Here is an 18,128-nt window from a genome sequence, read left to right on the forward strand (position 1 = left end):
GGGGGCATGTACCTCTGTATCTCTATCCCAAACTCAAGAATCCCTGGTTTAGTATCAACAAAGTGATCATGTGAAAACAACATAGAGTGCATCATTACGATACAAAGAGTAGAATACAGCAGCACAAGGAAAACTAGCCTTGGATCGAGGACATTCTTATTTATCACTTAATGAATCAAAAATAAAAATTCTCCCAATGTTTTCACAGGCCACACAAATCCGTATGGAAGGCTGCATTTGGTCTGCAGACCATAGCTTGCCCACCCCCGGTCTAGTGGCAAAAAAAAGTACAGAGAGGGACAAGGTATTATGATGTGTCACTTTTATGGCATCAAACTTGCACAACCCCCCCAGAAAAAAAAACCAGGCCCGTGGCAGGGTTCTAGCGTCTTCTCACCTGAGGACGTAAGCGGCCGTGGCCACAAAGTCCCCGCCATCTGCCACGAGGACAGCGTCGTCGGAGAGGACATCCTCCAGGGTGTGAAGGACCTTCAGCGGGTTCAGGTGTACGTCCGTCACTTCCTCGCACTTGGCCCTGGGGGAGTTTAGTGAGTTTTATTGAGAGTTTTTGACACTATGAATATGCAATGTGAACATGCGGTGCTACAAATGTGTGAGTGTGTGTGAGAGAGAGAGAGAGAGAGAGAGACAGAGAGAGACACAGAGAGACAGAGACAGAGAGAGACAAAGAGAGACAGAGAGAGAGAGAAAATGTTTTACGGAGCGGGTTGTCCCAGCCCGTGAGACTTGTATTTACTTGGCCTAATGTCCTGTCTTGTTGTGCGTTTGCGTGAGTGCACCTTTAGGTCTAACTTTTGTAACGTCTACTGCCATTGTTAACGACCAAGACAAATTTCTCCCAGCGAGATGAACAAAGATTGTCATTGTCATTGTCATCATTGTCATTGTCAATTTCATGTTTCTGATTTGTGTACAATTGTTCAAAATAAACGGCAACACTGCCTTTGGTCTTCTGCTGATCGGACATACATGTGAAGCGTGTCAACAAAATGAGTTACTTCTCGAAATCGAGCCCTACCTATGGAAATAAATACATCACGCTTTTCAGTGAAGTTTTTACAATTTATAAGTATGAAATAATAAAAGGCATGCTATACTTAAAAGAATATGGCATCAATAGAAAATCTACAAATTTGACCCTAGTGTCGATCTTTGGCCAATATCTCCACTTGTGGATTGCGAGAAGTAACTGATTTTGTCAGCACACCTCACATATGTCCACTACGTCCTCAGAGAGTTCATGTCAGTGTTCTTTCTACCGTGGCAAAGTTTTAAAAATAGTTTTAGTAAGAGTTTTACGGCATTTGCAACACAATAAGGTCATATAAGTGCCGAAAAATAGATGTGTTACAAGAGAGTAACATACACAAAAAAGAAGGAGGAGAGACAAGGACGATAGATGTTTGATAGGAAAGAAGGAGCAAACCACATCAGAGTACCCGTCAACCACCCACGCCCTGAAAGGTACACTAACACACAACAACAGCATAATAACGATAATAACAAACAGCATTTGTACAGCACAAATTCCAGCTCAACACCGAACTCTATGCGCTTCATGTTGTTGTAGTTGTTGTTGTTATCGATCCAGCAACATCTGGGCTCTCGCCCTTCTGTCCAATGCCATGTAGTGATAAGTGCAGGTTTGCTGCAGTTGCTGTAATGTTCCGTAGAGTGTGTTGTCGAAGTTAGGTCTCGGAGGGAGAAGGGTAGCTCTGATGCCATTTAGGGCTGTACAGTGGAAAAGGTGATGTTCCACTGTCTCATAAGCATAGTCACACAAAGTAATAGTTCTTACTAGATTCACTCTCTGGCACTCACATATGGCTTCTTCTTTACAAGGCAGAGGACCACCGCTTCCATTTCCACAGTGGAGCTCCCAAATATAATATTATCAACTCAAGTGCCTCCATTTTACAACAAAATCTTCTAGAATATTTGAATCAGACATGTGTATGTCGCAACCAGCAATGGCATGGTTGTGAAACTGTTCTGTATAGGTGTAACATTTTGTATTTATATGTATGTATTTATGTATGTATTTATAAAGCTGGGATCAATAAAAATGTAATTTATTATAATTACTTATTTATTTATTTATTATATATATGTATATAATAATATATGTTTACATACATAATGTAACAAATGGACAGTTAGAGAACATTAGGACTACGCCATTGGTCGATATTTATAGTAACAGCCATCTTGTTTGACCTATTCTTTAACATACTTAATATAATGAGCATTAACATAACACTTTGCTAAATTGGGGGGGGAGGTTTCTTCTTTTACTCCACATTTTTTTTTTCAGATCAGACAGTGAGACAGTAGGTGTGGAACTTCCTTTGTCTTTAGTCAGAATGAAGAACACTATATTATGACACAAACAAGATGGCTGTTACTATAAATATCGGCCAATGGCGTACTCCTAACGTTCTTTAACTATCCGTTTGTCATAAAGTATGCATTGTACTGTCTACATTTTTAAAAAATATTTTTTTAAAAATCAAAGCTACCCCCACCCCACAATAAAACAAAGAAGCAACTTACAGATTGGCTTCCTCTTTCTCCTGATCGCGGGAGCGGAGCAGACTGACCCACTCCGGGTCGCACTTGTAGCCCTTGAGGCCGGACACCACCGACGTGATGAAGCTGGCCACGTCCGACTGGACCGCCAACGTCGGTTTCCAAAACATGTCAGAATTCTGGGGAGTTGGGTTTTTTAAATTTTTTATTATATAATAGTTTTACGGCACTTGCAAAACAATAAGGTCATAAAAGTATTCAAAGATTAGAGGTGTCACAAGAGAGTAACAAACACAAAAAAGAAGGAGGAGGAGAGATATAATGACGATAGATGTTTGATAGGAAAGAAAAAGCAACAGCAAGAGTTGGGTTTAAATAAGAGTTTTACGGTATTCACAATAACGGCACAACTTAACACATTGCAGTCACACAGCCAGCAGTACAAAATACCCCATCGGGTCACCCAGTCAGGAGAGTGACTTCTCGGGCCCGGCACACAGAACTGCGCCAGGTGACCGGAACGGATAATTTTCACCAGCGCATTAATGCGCAAAGTGACCACAAAGTGTTAATAGACAGGCTACTTCAAACGATATCTCGTGAATACCAGATATTTTCAGAACAGAGGCGAACACTCTGGGCAGGGTAAATCTTTACCTTCAACAGCTGGGTCTTGTCTCGGTTCACACAAACAATCTTGCTCTTCCTCGACAACACACGCCCGTAGCTCAGCCTAAAGTCACACACCGCTCCTGGGAACACACAAAGAAAAAAAGGCATTACACCACTCACTTTCAACTAACAGATTTAAGGGGATGTTTTCTTCCCAAGCTACCCCACACATCTAATTGCCTCTACTCCTCAAGACAACAATTAGAACAGACATGGAGCTATTACAGAATGGCATCATGCAGAAGAGTTACCGCTCAGATGCTACTGGATCGCTAACAACAACAACAACAACAAGAACAACCACTCACTTTCTCAAACGCTGTACATATTCATGGTACTGTGCTCTTCTTAGTGCGTGAATGGAAAAAATATGTCACCTTTTTTTTTTTTTGTAAAGAAACCACTGCCAAGTCAATTTCTAGGCCTTCAATAAAATAAAAGTAATAATAATAATAATAATGACAATAACATTAATAAAAAATAACTGCATTTATATAAATGTAATTATCATTATATTATAGCTTTTTTCCTCCTAAAATGAAGGGTTTTTTTTTTTAAAAACGCCATTGACACAATTTAGACCATTTAGGAGGTGAGCTTCTAGCCCTGTCTGTCAGGGCCAGGCTGGGCTGAAAAGGACACAACATCCCGAAACGCCTAAATACTCTATAAAACTTTTCTCCCACTCGGGAATCGAACTCAGGTCTCCTGCATGCGAAAACAAAAGCGTCTAACCGCTACACCACAGATGCAGGTTTATTACTGCTACTGTGATCCACACAGCAACTGCAGAGCTTCCATCCCTCTGCTTCCTGTTGCCCCGCAAAATGTAAAAATAATTCACGCTTTAATCTTACACACCAGAATTTTACGGAACTTGCAACACAACTAGGTCATAATATAAAGTGCCGAAGATTTGGGGTATTACTAGAGCACAACACACAAAGAAAAGAAGGCATAGAGATGTGTTTTTAGATTTAGTAGAGGTTTTACGGCGCTTGCAACACAATAAGGTCATATAAGCGTTGAAGATTAGAGGTGTTACAAGAGAGTAACAAACATAAAAATGAAGCAGGAGAGATAAAGACGAAAGTTGTTTGATAGGAAAGAAGAAGCAAACCACACCAGAGCACCCGCCAACAACTCACTGCACAGAGATAAGGATGACAGATGTTTGATAGGAAAGAAAGAGCAATAGATGCCAAAGCACCCGCCCGCCAGCCACCCATTTACCAGCCAAAATAACCAGGTCGGCCTCCTTCAGAGCATCTCGCCTACGCTGTCTGGCTTGGATCTCGCTGCGGCGACCGAGCAATCCGCGAGACATTCCACCCAAGAAGCAAGGAACGCCCAACGTCTGTACAACAAACATGGCAAAATATAATTATAATAATAATGATAATGACAAAAATAATGATAATGATGATACTAAGAAAAAGAAGGAGGAGACGGAGTTTGTTCAGTAAGGTTTTACGGCACTTGCAAGACAATAAGGTCATATAAGTGCCGAAGATTAGAGGTGTACCAAGAGAGTAACAAACACAAAAAAGGAGGGGAGTTCAGGACGATAGATGTTTGATAGAAAAGAAGGAGCAAACCACACCAGAGCACCCGCCAACCACCCACGAGGAGAAGCAGGGGGAGGAGGAGGAGGAGGAGGAGGAGGAGGAGGAGGAGGAGGAGGAGGAGGAGAGGAGGAGGAGGAGAAGAAGAAGAAGAAGAAGAAGAAGAAGAAGAAGAAGAAGAAGAAGAAGAAAAAGAAGAAGAAGAAGAAGAAAGAAAGAAAAACAGCTTACCTCCAAAGCTTTGCGGAAGTCCTCCACAGGTGTTGGGGGTAGGGTGGCCTGACTGCCCACCAGGACGACCGGCTTCTTCGCCCGCGAAATCAGCTCTTGGCACTTCTGAACTGGAGAACGACGGAAAAAAAAATGTTGACAGAGTGGAAAGGGGGCTGAAGGCAATACCCCATGCTGGTGGACACATTTCAAAAGTAACACAGGCATTGGCAACAATTTCACACGTTACAGAAATTGACAACAATTTTACAAGACGTTAACAACTATTTTACAAGTTACAGAAATTGACAACAATTTTACAAGTTACAGAAATTGACAACAATTTTACAAGTTACAGAAATTGACAACAATTTTACAAGTTACAGAAATTGACAACAATTTTACAAGTTACAGAAATTGACAACAATTTTACAAGTTACAGAAATTGACAACAATTTTACAAGTTACAGAAATTGACAACAATTTCACACGTTACAGAAATTGACAACAATTTCACACGTTACAGAAATTAACAACAATTTCACACGTTACAGAAATTGACAACAATTTTACAAGTTACAGAAATTGACAACAATTTCACACGTTACAGAAATTGACAACAATTTCACACGTTACAGAAATTGACAACAATTTCACGAGTAACACGGACACTGACAACCCTGCCCTACAGAAATGTGTACGTCATGTTGTATACTCACTCTGACTCTGCGAGGCTTGAGGGATGTCCAATGGTATAGGAGATGTATCTCGGATCTGCCACGCTCCGGCGAACAAGTTAGCCAAGTGGTTCCCCAAATACCTGCGGAGCAGAGCGGGAGCAAAGAGTCTACATAACAAGAGGGGCCACTTCTCTCTTTGAGCCAATTAAAAAAGTGTCCTCAAAATTCGGTGGCGCCCTCTTCACAAAAGCGCACCCTTTGCGAACAGAGTTACCCTACTTGAGTTTAAAAAATCAAAGTGAAACTAGCAAGTTTTTTTAATAAATTTCGGAAGAACGCTTTTTTAAAATGGTTACGCTAACAAAAAACCTCTTCCGGAGGAAAGGGTGATTGTTTTCTTCGTTTAATTTGACTTTAGAAAGAAAGGCGAGAGGTCATTAAGATAAAAAAAAAACTAAAACTCCACACTGAACGAACCCGAACTGCTGATGAACAGCAGTCGATCTGCGCACGCAAGGAGGTGCTATTCCTATTCTTCTTCTGGAAAAACGAAAGAGAGCTTCAAAACAGACTGCAGCGCCATCTGGAGCAAAGAGCGAACTTCCCGCGGACACTTTTTTGGCTGAGTGGCCCATCTTGTTATGTACTATCTTTGGCGGGAGTCAAGTCAAGACAAGACGGTTAACCCTATCCGTACGCCCTGGGGTCATTTTGTACCCCCGGGGTTGTATTCTTCACATTTTAGAATACTTCTAGTGCAAAGATCTTTTTGAAACTTTCAGTATTTCCCAAAAAATCATTTTGACAGACTGCTATGCAAAACGTACGGATCGGATTAACAAGCACTCTCTTTGGAAAGTGATGGCACAGAGTTCCCCACGTCGTATGGATATGATAGTAAAACACGACGTACGGATAGGGTTAAGATGCACTTGAGTTTCATCAGAGACTTGGGGGGGGGGGGGGGGGGGTCCGCTTTTTGTTGTATTTTTTTTCCATCTGGGCTTAGTTTTTAGATTAAGTAAGAGTTTTACTGCACTTGCAAAGTCTGTGGGTTCAAACCCCAACAGAGCCCCAACATTGTGTTCTGGAGAAAATGCATTTTACAGGAATTTTCCTCACTACATCCAAGTGGGAACAGGTGCACCCTTTTCTCCTGATGGCGATAGATGATCTTGTCTTGTCAGTTTGTTTGTGTTTGAGCGCTTAATCAGCTGCTTGCACTGTCTGCTTCTGGGGAAGCCGAAAATGTTTCCGAGTGTTCTATGGTCTGATGGAAGTAACAACAGTTGTAAAGCGCACAGACATTGAGCATACTTTTAGTTAGTAGAGTTTTTTTACGGCGCTCGCAACTGCATAAGCTCATATGAGCGCCAAGGGGTGGGCGTCAACAGAGAAGTCCATGAAGAGAATCAGACTTACTCTTCTCACCTCTCTAGCTTCAACAGCGCAAAGTCTGCTTCGACTATCGAGGCACCCCAGAAATAGCGGGTCACAAGAGAGTGACAAACATACAAAAGAAGTAGAGGAAAAATGACGATAGTAAGGATTGGGGAAAAAAAAAGGAGCAGTTCCGCGTATGCAGTTCAGGTACAGTTATGAACAGGACATTGATAAATCAGCCCATCTGCAATTCCACTGTGCATAAGAACAGGTTAATGTCCCCCCTTTGGGAATAACCAAAAGACAACTTTAGACAGTCGCCTCACCCCGCGGGGGTTGTGGAGCATACTGTAGAGCGAAGATATGCGCTATATAAATGCAATTATTACCATTATCTTTATTCTTACTAGTTGTTTTAGTAAGTGTTTTACGGTACTTGCAACACGATAAGGTCATATAAATGCCGAAGATTAGAGGTGTTACAAGAGAGCAACAAACACAAAAAAGAAGTAGCGGAGATAATGACGATAGATGTTTGATAGGAAAGAAGAAGCAAAAACTGAGCAGGACGGCCAAATTTATGACAGATACCAGACTTCAAGTGTGACGCGATCGAGAAGAAGAAGAAGAAGAAGAAGAAGCAAACCACACCAGAGCACCCGCCAACCATCTGCTCTTACCAGTTGACAACTTTCTGTCCCAGGCTGGTCGGGCCTTGTTCTTTTATTCCCACCTCCTTCTTGACCAGCGAGTACGGATACAAGACGTCGATGGGAAACTCCACGAACACAGGGCCTGGGGCAGAATTTAGTTTTAGTTTTAGTAAGTGTTTTACGGCGCTCGCAACTCTGCAAAAGGTCATATGAGCGCCAGAAGATTAGAGGTATTACATAAGAGTAACAAACGTAAAAAAGAAAAAGGGGAGATAAGGACGATAGATGTTTGATAGGAAAGAAGGAGCAAACCACACCAGAGCACCCACCAACCACCCACGGACATTTTGTAAGTTGCATTTTCCAACAAAAAGAAAGTTTTAATAGACACGACTAATACGGGGTTACTTACAATACAAATGCTAAGAATAATAATTGAAAATTATTGTTCTTCTCGTGAAAATAATACAAATAACTGGGGAGAATAGAAAGACAGCATCTCCTTTATCCACAAGGGGTCCCAGATTTTCTTGAAGCATAAAAAAAACAAGAAAAGGGGGAACTGTTCGGTTTGTGAAGATGACGATGATGATAATGATGATGATGATGATGATGACGATGATGATGATGATGATGACGATGATGATGGTGGTGATGATGATGGTGATGATGGTGATGACGACGACGATGACGATGATGAGGATGATGATGATGATGACGACAATGATGATGATGATGATGATGATGATGAAAATTAAGATGACGAAGATGATCAGCATCATTTCACAAGTGCTTGAGTCATTTTTTGAAGTTTTGAGAAAATTAAAGAAAAAAATGATGATGATGACGATAATGATGATAATGATGATGATGACGATGATGATGATGACGACGACGATGCAGATGATGATCTCCTTCACTCACCGGGGGTCCCAGACTGGGCAGCGTGAAGGGCTTTCCTCAGCGTGGGGACGATGTCGCGAACTCGGGTCACAGACGCGCAGAACTTGCACAGTGGCTTGAACAACGACATCTGGTCGATGTCTTGGAGGGCACCACGGTTCTACACAAACAAATAAAGACAGCTTAACCCTATCCGTACGTCGTGTTTTACTATCGTATCCGTATGGCGTTGGGAATTCTGTGCCACCACTTAACCATATCCGTACGTCGTGTTTTACTATCGTATCCATACGACGTAAGGAACTCTGTGCCACCACTTAACCCTATCCGTACGTCGTGTTTTACTATCGTATCCATACGATGTTGGGAATTCTGTGCCACCACTTTCCAAAATGATTTTTTGAGAAATACTGAAAGTTTCAAGAGATCTTCGCACTAGAAGTATTCTAAAATGCGAAGAATACAACCCCGGGGGTACAAAATGATCCCAGGACGTAGGGATAGGGTTAAAGGTGTTACATAAAGCAAAACTGAATGAGTTTTACGCCCCTATCAACACTATTAGGTTATTTCAGAGGCACGACCTCCGAATTTAACGTCGGCCTCTAGTAGAAGCAAGCCAAATGGGTTGATAGCCTTGGACTGAGCAAACGAAGCACCCTTGCACAAACAAGATTAGACCGTTTGATGGTGCTGTAAAAACAGAGGCGCAGCACCTCTTGCAGACTCTTGCAGACTCTTGCAGAGGGTCTGTAAAATCAGCCCCTCCACCCATCCACTGATGAAGGGAGGGCGAGGACACAGGGTGATTACAATGAAAAAAGCAAATCGTTGACATCATTCCACAAACGCTTACGTCATTTTTGGAAGTTTTAAGAAAATTAAAGAAAAAAAAGGTACCTAAATCAGAATTACGCTTCAAGAAAAACAAAACAAGAAAAATGGGAATTATTTGGTTTGTGACGATAATAAAGATGACAACCATGATGATGATAACGATGAAGATGATGATGATGAAGCTAATGATGATAAAGACGTGAAAGGAATTACTTTAAGCAGTGTGGCTGCAGCTCCCCCGATCAACAGGACCGGCGACTCGGCCATCTGGGCATTCTTCACGGCGGTGATGGTATTGGTGCAGCCTGAGGGTGAGGAGTTAAGTTTTAGTAGAGGTTTTACGGCGAACCCAACTGCAAAAGGTCATTATGAGCACCAAGGGTTGTTTAGTTTTAGTAGAGGTTTTACAGCACTCGCAACTGCATAAGGTCATATGAGCACCAAGGGTTGGATGTCAACAGGGAAGTCCAAAACGGGGATTCAGGCTTACTCTGCTCGCCTCTCTAGCCTCAACGGCACAAAGTCTACTTCGACTATCAAGGCACCCCGGAAATAGCAGTTCACAAGAGAGTGACAAACATACAAAAGAAGTAGAGGAAAAATGACCATAGTAAGGAGGAGAAAAGAAAAAGCAGCAGTTCCCCCTATGTTGTTCCGGCACAGTATGAGCATGACATTGATAAATCAGCCCATTTACAATTCTACTGCATAAGAACATGTTAATATCCCCCCTTTGGGAATGGCGTAAAGACACTTCAGTTAGTAGCACTGCCCTGGGGGGGGGGGGGGGGGGCAAGGGTGAAAGATCAACAGTATACAAGCGCATGGATGCTCTCAGATCAATTACTTACATTTATAATCCTAGTATCTCTATCAATAACAGTTACATGTCATATTAAGTATGCACGTAATACACTTTTGGACACTATCATACGCACTTTTTTCAACTAATCAGCAAGCACCACATGTCAATAAAGACATAGAGTTCAGAGGTGTCAACTTGCTTTTAATCCAGAACTTTTTGGGCTTCATGGAAACTTTAGAGAGAGGACTCAAAATTTACAGAGAAAATGGTGAAACGTTACGGGTTTAACACCTCTATCAACCCTATCAGGTTATTTAAAAAACGGGACCTCCGAGTTAAACATCCATCTCCGAAAGGACCGAGCCAAATGGGAATTTCGTGCAAAGTGCCTGTCCCAAGGGCACAAGGTCTAACCAAGATTTACGGATCACATTGTCTAATAATACATCTTGTATCAAGACTGTTTTTGTAATGATCAACCTGAAGTCGGGCAGAAATCATTGGGCAGAAATCGGACAACTTTGGAAATCTAGACCTGTCTTGAAAATCGGCGACTTTGAGTGTTACTGGGGTTTTCTTTGTGCATTTCACATACTTTTATATAAAAACTAAAGGACCAAAATTTCAGGGAAATTCACTTACCAGGCCCTGCTGTAACTGCAGCCACACCAACGGTGCCAGACATTCTTGCCACTGCATCCGCCGCAAAAACGGCCGTGACCTGAAACAACAGTCGTCAAAAATAAACACGGTCATAACAACCACAGCAGGACCGGTCACCTCTTTAGGCTGCGGGCCTACAAAAATAGAATAGACAAAACATCGGACCCAATCTGTCCATTGTGCAGCGAGGAGCCCCAAGATTTGGAGCACTGGCTGCAGAGATGCCCTGCTACGGAGGTCTGGTGGTGGCATCTCTTTGGGGAGGATTCAGGGAGGTTGGACTGCCTCACCCGCTACCCAAGAGAGGCGGTGGCTCTGGCGAAGAGCATGCTCTTCGGGGCTCTTCGGGGGCTCCAAACATTTCGAACGGATAGGCTACCACACACACACACATACCAGAGCAGCATGACTCATTTCAAAGAAGATACCCATTAGTTTTGGTTAGAGTTTTACAGTGCTTGCAACACACATTGGTTATATAAATGCTTAACATTAGACGTGATTGTTTGTCAAGATTTGTCTTACTTTTGATGAAAAAAAAAATACCCATCTGTCTTGAAAAGAAGTAGAGATATTCGCTATTTTGAAGGACGAGGGGGTCGGGTGGCATCAAAAGTAAATTAATTGAGAAAATGGCTGCCAGAGTTTGGTAATTTCCAAAGCTTGAGTGTCCTTCTAAAGTCCAAAATAAACATTCTGTGAGACTTCGATCAACATTATTCAGTAAAATCCACACAGAGAGGTGTTTTAAGTGGACATAAAGATATGATGACCCCCCGGGAGGGGGGGGGGGGAATCCCATAAGACTTGTCCAACAGTAAAAAAAAAATGTTAGTATCTTCAAATTCACCATTTTGACGAAGTGCCTGTTTTCACCACAATGAAACAACACAAAAGGGCATTTACTTGAAGATCCACATACCTCATGTCTGGTGTCCACAACCCGCACTCCGATGTCCTCGCACGACACGAGGATGGGAGAGATATGGCCACCGGCAAGGCAAAACACCTGCTTGACATTGTGAGCCTTTAAACAAAAGAGGGAAAGAGAGATATAATATGTCTATGAAGTTGCCTTTCAACAAACATCTCATCATTTAGATAAATGATAGTTAAATATATATATCATCTCCTATTCATTTTGATGAAGTATTAATAAAATGTTATCTTCTAGTTTAGTTTTAGTAAGCGTTAAACGGCACTTGCAACACAATTAGGTCATATAAGTGCCGAAGATTAGAGGTCTTACAAGAGAGTAACAAACACAAAAAAGAAGGAGGGAGATGAGGACGATAGATGTTTGATAGGAAAGAAGAAGCAGTAAACCAACCACACCAGAGCACCCGCCAACCACCAACAAATGTTATCTTATCTTCTGCTTCATCCACCACGAACGAGTATAATATAAGATAAAACATTTACATGCTGTCTGGTAATTCATCTATCATGATGGAGACTGATAAATAAGAATTACATCTAAGCCTCTATTTATCATGATGGATTTATAATGACATATGTGAGGTGTGCTGACAAAATGAGTTACTTCTCACAATCCACAATAAGGAGATACTGGCCAAAAATCGACACTAGGGTCAAATTTGTAGGTTTTCTATTGATGCAATATTCAAAGTATTAAATGTCTTTTCTTATTTCCTACTTACAAATTGTAAAAAATTTAACCTATAAGCATGATTTATCTTTTTCCATAGGACTCAAATCCGAGAAGAAACTCATTTGGTCAGCATGCTTCACATATTATCTTCTCATTCAGTCACCTAGCTGGAGTATGATAAATGATAATCAAATGTTATCTTTTTTCAAAAAGATTTCATCCCGATAGAACATGATAAATTTATTATTTGAGAACTTTCTTTTCAGTATTGTGACAAATAAGTCACCTATTTCAACTTAAGAAATATATAATCAGACTATTATTAAAAAGGACAGGATGTTTCTTTTTTTGTAATGCAGGTGTTTTTAATACAATAATAATCAATAAAAATTTACATTATTCAGTCAGGCAGCGGACTTCAACCCTGCCTATCAGGGCCAACCTGGGCTGAGAGGCATACAACATCCCAGTAGAAAGACTGAGACACTTGATAAAAATTCTCCCCTTTCAGGAATTGAACTCAGGTTTTCTGTGTGCGACAGCAAAGCGCCTAATTGTCACACACCACAGACACCAAGAAGGAAAGGAATGCCAATCTGTACTACAAAAGAACTGATAGAACAAGCAACCATGACATATTTTACCATTTACTTGATTTAATAAGAGTTTTATGGCTCTTGTGAGTGTCATATATATATATATATATATATATATATATATATATATATATATGAGCGTTTTTACCTTCGTCTAAATACACACTAAAACCAAAACATCGCAATAATAATAATAATAACAAAATTAATGGATAGCATTTATATAGCACATATCCACTTATGCAATGCTCTATGCGCTTAACATGATACATATTATGGATTTACAAATCAATTTTAAAGGCACGTACTGTTACATATGCGTGCACACACATATTCATGCACGCACGCATCACACACACATACATGCATACAAAAACACATACGCACATACCCATATACAAACTCACAACGATCTACATCTTGAATGGATTCTGTCTAATCGAAATATGATGAAAATGGAAATGCTTTTAGTTTCTTCTTAAAATTTTCTAGATTTTCTGATTCTCTGATAGTTTTTGGAAGCCTGTTATTAGCACACATACCTTTAGCACATCTGCCACAAGCATCCCTCCATGTTTTTTGGTGTTTGTATCAACCTGTGGAACAGAGGAAAGATGAGTGGCAAAGAAGAGTCATGCATTTTGCCCACCCCTGACCCCCTTCCCTTTGTGTGTATGTGTGTGTGTGTGTGTGTGTGTGTGTGTGTGTGTGTGTGTGTGTGTGTGTTTGTGTGCGGGTGCGTGTGTGTGTAGGTGGTTGAGGGGGGGGGGGGGGGGGAGTACTGAGTGGGCAAGTTTGTACTGAGTATTCAAAAGTCATTGCTCTTTACTGAAAGAAAGAACAAAATTACAAAGCCAGTCACTAAAAAATTGAGAGGCAGAATATTGATGCCATAGGTATTTTTATTTAAAAATTAATAACACAAATACCTTAATATTATTAAACTTTTACACGATGAGAGACCAAAAAAGACTGTCAAACACTGTTGATGCTAACACATAGAATTCAGTCAATGGATTGCGATGGCCTTAGACAAAATCTTGCAAAGAAGTGTGTTTTACCTGAGCGCATTATTGTTTTTTATGCATTCTGAGTTTGCCACAAGATATATATATCTTTTGGTTAGCGAGGTTCTCTGCGCATTATTGTTTTTTATGCATTCTGAGTTTACAAGATATATATCTTTTGGTTAGTGAGGTTCTCCATCTCAAGCGCAGCTCCATTGAACCTCTCTAAGGTGTTAGCGAGGAGTCACATGTTTAACACGCTGTGGGTCATTTTATGATATCCCGACGGCCAGCTAGTGAGTTGTTGGTTTTGCATGAGGGAAAATTTCTTTGTCCTTCGACCGAGAAGCACACATTATCTCGCCCTCGACACATAAAGTGATCAATAAAGTAAGTCATCACGTGCAGGAAGAGAGCGAGGTTCACTGACCCGTGGCGATCAACCAGCACTTTAATTACTACCTCGGTATATCGCAAGCAAGGTTTAACGGCTCATTTAAATGTCGCGGTGGTGGATAGCGAAGTTCATGCAGAATTTAAAGTGCATTTTCTGGCACTTTTTTGTACTTTGAATCAGGATTCAATATTTATACTCTTTATGTCTCATGGTATCAGGAATCTTTTGGTAAAAATTTTTTGCTTTTTAAGCACAAGTTAGCAAGGTTCCATTAGAGCACTGACATCCGTCCTGAATGCATGTTGATGAACATGCAAATGACGAACGCATACCATTGTCATAAAGACACATTCAGAATAGAGTAAAATACACAGCACAGATAAGCAATGTAACAGATAGCTTTTAAAATTGTGCTCATGTTCACTCGAGTGAACGTCTGAGTGAAAAGAAACACATTTAACAGAAAGTTATATTAACGTCAGGAAATTCTTGTAAATTATGCATAGTGTTATCTTGATACCTTTTTCAAGTCTTTTTTTTTTTTTAGTAGAGGTTTTTGGGCGCTCGCAACTGCATAAATATAAGGTCATACGAGCGCCAGAAGATTAGAGGTGTTACAAGAGAACAACAAACATAAAAAAGAAGAAGGGGAGATAAGGATGATAGATATTTGATAAGAAAGAAGAAGCAAACCACACCAGAGCACCCGCCAACCACCCACTTTTACAAGAGTGAAAAATTACGCCTGACGGAAGCTTGCAGTCAGATCAACCATAATTTGTTCATGTTTAAGATGTTTTGTTTGTTTGGTTGGATGACATAATTATAGAAGCTTTCATTGAGGAACATTTTCCATAAATGACTTTTTGGCTCTTTGGTGCTGGGCAGAGAGTAGGATAAAAAGCAAAAAGTGGGTGGTTGGTGGGTGCTCTGGTGTGGTTTGCTTCTTCTTTCCTATAGATCAAACATCTATCGTCCTTATCTCTCCTCCTCCTTTTTTGTGTTTGTTATCTTGTAACACCTCTAATCTTCGGCACTTATATTTATATATGACTTTATTGTTTTGCAAGTGCTGTAAAACACTTACTAAAACTAAAACTAAAAAGCAGAAAGATAGTTCAACAACTGAAGTAGGTGGAATATAAAATTTAAAAAACCAGTGCCACCTCTCAACAACTCTCTCACATTGGCAATCAGTAGCTTAAAAAACTTTATCAGCAGATTAGCAAGGGGCACTTTCATATTAAGATGCAACAGTCATACTAGGTCTGAGAATTTGAAAGTTAATATCAGCAATATGATCGTCTACAGCCACCTGAACTTTTTGATAGTCCGATCATTATCAGTGTAGCAGTGTGAAAGGATAACATTACATGACAAGAATATTTCATTAGATAAAAATAGGAGACGCGGACAGATCAAGGAGATGGCAAATATTTAATGATATATAATATCTATATATCACAACTACAATAAAAATGTGACAGCAACATGTTACATAGATAGAGGTGTGAGATCAACACCTTTCCTTCTATTGTATATATATATATATATGATATAGGCTATATATATAGTGCTAAACTGAAGGCAATGCAACTCGCCAAACTGAAAGGTGGGCAAAGGGCAACAGATGGAGGGGATCCTATTACTGTTTTGACTCACAAATAATAACACTCTGCATAGATTCAGTCAATCTGTATAAATTATGCGAGCGCCAATGTTCTAGAAAGCATTTAGACTATCTATCATTTCTGAAATCATGGGAAAACTGCCTCAAACAGCTATGATACTTTCAGAATTTTCTTAAAAGCTGAGCGTTTAAAAATCCAAGGGAGTTTTAACTACAATTTTAAAGTAATCATCACAGAATTTCAAGAATCATTGAATTATAATGTAACAACAAAGTTGATTTAATGAGAAAGAAGAAAATAAAGTAGCAAAAAAAATGCTTTGAGAAAAAACTTGACTCAAGCTTCATGAAAACTGTGTATATGTTTATATTTCGGAAAGACTTCCGTAATGAGCGACCACCTCAACAAACACAAAAAAGAAGAGACCTAACCCTAACCCCCTCTATTCTACTCTGTTTCATAGCGGTCGCTCGTTACAAAAGTCCTCCCTGTATTTCTATGAAAATGGGATTTTACCAGTTTCCCAGTCACTATGAGAACAATACTTCTCTGTAAATTACTATTTGTTAACATGATTGGTTAGTACTGTCTATCTTCTTCTTCTGTGTATGCCCCAGCTAGATTTCAAGTTCATGGGTAGTCAGCACAACTGATTTTTATCATGTATGTGACAGTTTTTCTTTTTCTAGGAGGTTCCTTGCCTTCAGCCAGCAATATTCCGATTTCAAAGGTACTCCTGCACTGTATTTTCTCTATACTGACAAGAATATTATATTCTATTTCAGTGTTGGTAGAAATTTATTTTAAATTTTGCTATGGTGACATTTGAAGCTAGATCTAGACTCTTAGATTGTAGGACCACCAAGGGATCTTTCGCAGCTTGCACACGGGAACTCCAAAGACTTTCCGTCCCTGCCCGAGAAGGCTAGTTGTTCTTCTATCCTATCCCAGAATCAGAGGGGTGGCAGAAAGGTAGCAGTAAGGAGGAGTTAGGAGTATAGAGCAATAGAAAGAGTCTGGAAAGGGATAGGCCTAGAGGAGCACAGAGGAAGTCCAAGGAGGGGGTAGAATAAAGTGGAAAAGAAAGCAGAGATGATGATAGAATAGGACTATCTGAAAAGGAAACAAAGGAGAACATTTTACAGAAGAAACATTCTTTTGTTTCTGGCAGGTATCGAACTCCGGACCTTTTGACTTAGAGGCGAACACTATAATACTCATTACATGAATATAAGAAAAATCTAGATCTAGATCTAGATTATCTACTTGCTGCTGGAGAAAGATGAACCTTTACTTTTTCTTCAACTTAACTAGAATCTACTTGATCTACTATTCAAGTCTGAGCCTTTACGTGTACTCAGCTTTAAACAATTAGAGACCCAGATCTATAAAATAAAGAATCCCATTTCTCTGATAAAAACTAAAGCTCTACAAACAAGCCGAAGAGAAGAAGAGTATTCATCTTGTTATGTTACAATTTCTCCCTCTCTTGTCTCGACCTCGGAAAACGGTTCAAAGTTCATTTTAGTTCAGTCGAAGTCCAGCTAATCTAGATCTAGAATCAAGTTATTTGCAAATGCAAAGAAAATAACTAAGGTCCTCACCTTATGGAAAAGCTGATAAAGTATTCCAAATTTCTTCAGAAAAAACAGCACTCCCAAGGATGCAGCGGTAAGACCTGTGGGAACGCCATACTGGGAAACGTATTTTTGCAGGTTGCTACCGAGGCGTTCGAAGTTCTCCATTTTGACTGTGTAATGTCATGTGACATGCACGATATAAATAGCTTGTAGTAAATGAGCGTCCCGAGACAGAAGTTGTCTCGTCGATCGGCTTCATTGATCCAACACTACTGCTTTACTTTGCCAAATTGGCTCGTTCGACATCTGCTTTATTCCTCTCTCTCTCTCTCTCTCTCTCTCTCTTTCTCTCTCTCTCTTTCTCTCTCTCTCTCTCTCTCTCTC

At 40.2% G+C, this 18,128-nt stretch overlaps 1 protein-coding gene across 1 annotated transcript in view; it reads right to left on the reverse strand.

Moving 5' to 3' along the window:
• The window catches only part of LOC101859093 (2-hydroxyacyl-CoA lyase 2), a 23,360-nt gene extending 5,355 nt beyond the window's left edge, over window positions 1-18,005 (reverse strand). The window contains exons 1-13 of the mRNA XM_005095622.3: window positions 17,769-18,005; window positions 13,672-13,725; window positions 11,844-11,948; window positions 10,901-10,979; window positions 9,667-9,758; window positions 8,638-8,776; window positions 7,741-7,855; window positions 5,717-5,817; window positions 5,019-5,128; window positions 4,456-4,579; window positions 3,208-3,302; window positions 2,575-2,729; window positions 398-535 (exon numbers count right to left, since the gene is read on the reverse strand). Coding sequence (XP_005095679.1) covers window positions 398-535; window positions 2,575-2,729; window positions 3,208-3,302; window positions 4,456-4,579; window positions 5,019-5,128; window positions 5,717-5,817; window positions 7,741-7,855; window positions 8,638-8,776; window positions 9,667-9,758; window positions 10,901-10,979; window positions 11,844-11,948; window positions 13,672-13,725; window positions 17,769-17,909 — 1,448 coding nt within the window. The 5' untranslated portion in view covers window positions 17,910-18,005. The remainder of the gene's footprint in view (window positions 1-397; window positions 536-2,574; window positions 2,730-3,207; window positions 3,303-4,455; window positions 4,580-5,018; window positions 5,129-5,716; window positions 5,818-7,740; window positions 7,856-8,637; window positions 8,777-9,666; window positions 9,759-10,900; window positions 10,980-11,843; window positions 11,949-13,671; window positions 13,726-17,768) is intronic.
• Window positions 18,006-18,128: the final 123 nt, after the last annotated feature.

This window comes from Aplysia californica, unplaced genomic scaffold (genome assembly GCF_000002075.1).
Source record: "Aplysia californica isolate F4 #8 unplaced genomic scaffold, AplCal3.0 scaffold00109, whole genome shotgun sequence".
NCBI classification, from domain to species: Eukaryota; Metazoa; Mollusca; class Gastropoda; order Aplysiida; family Aplysiidae; genus Aplysia; species Aplysia californica.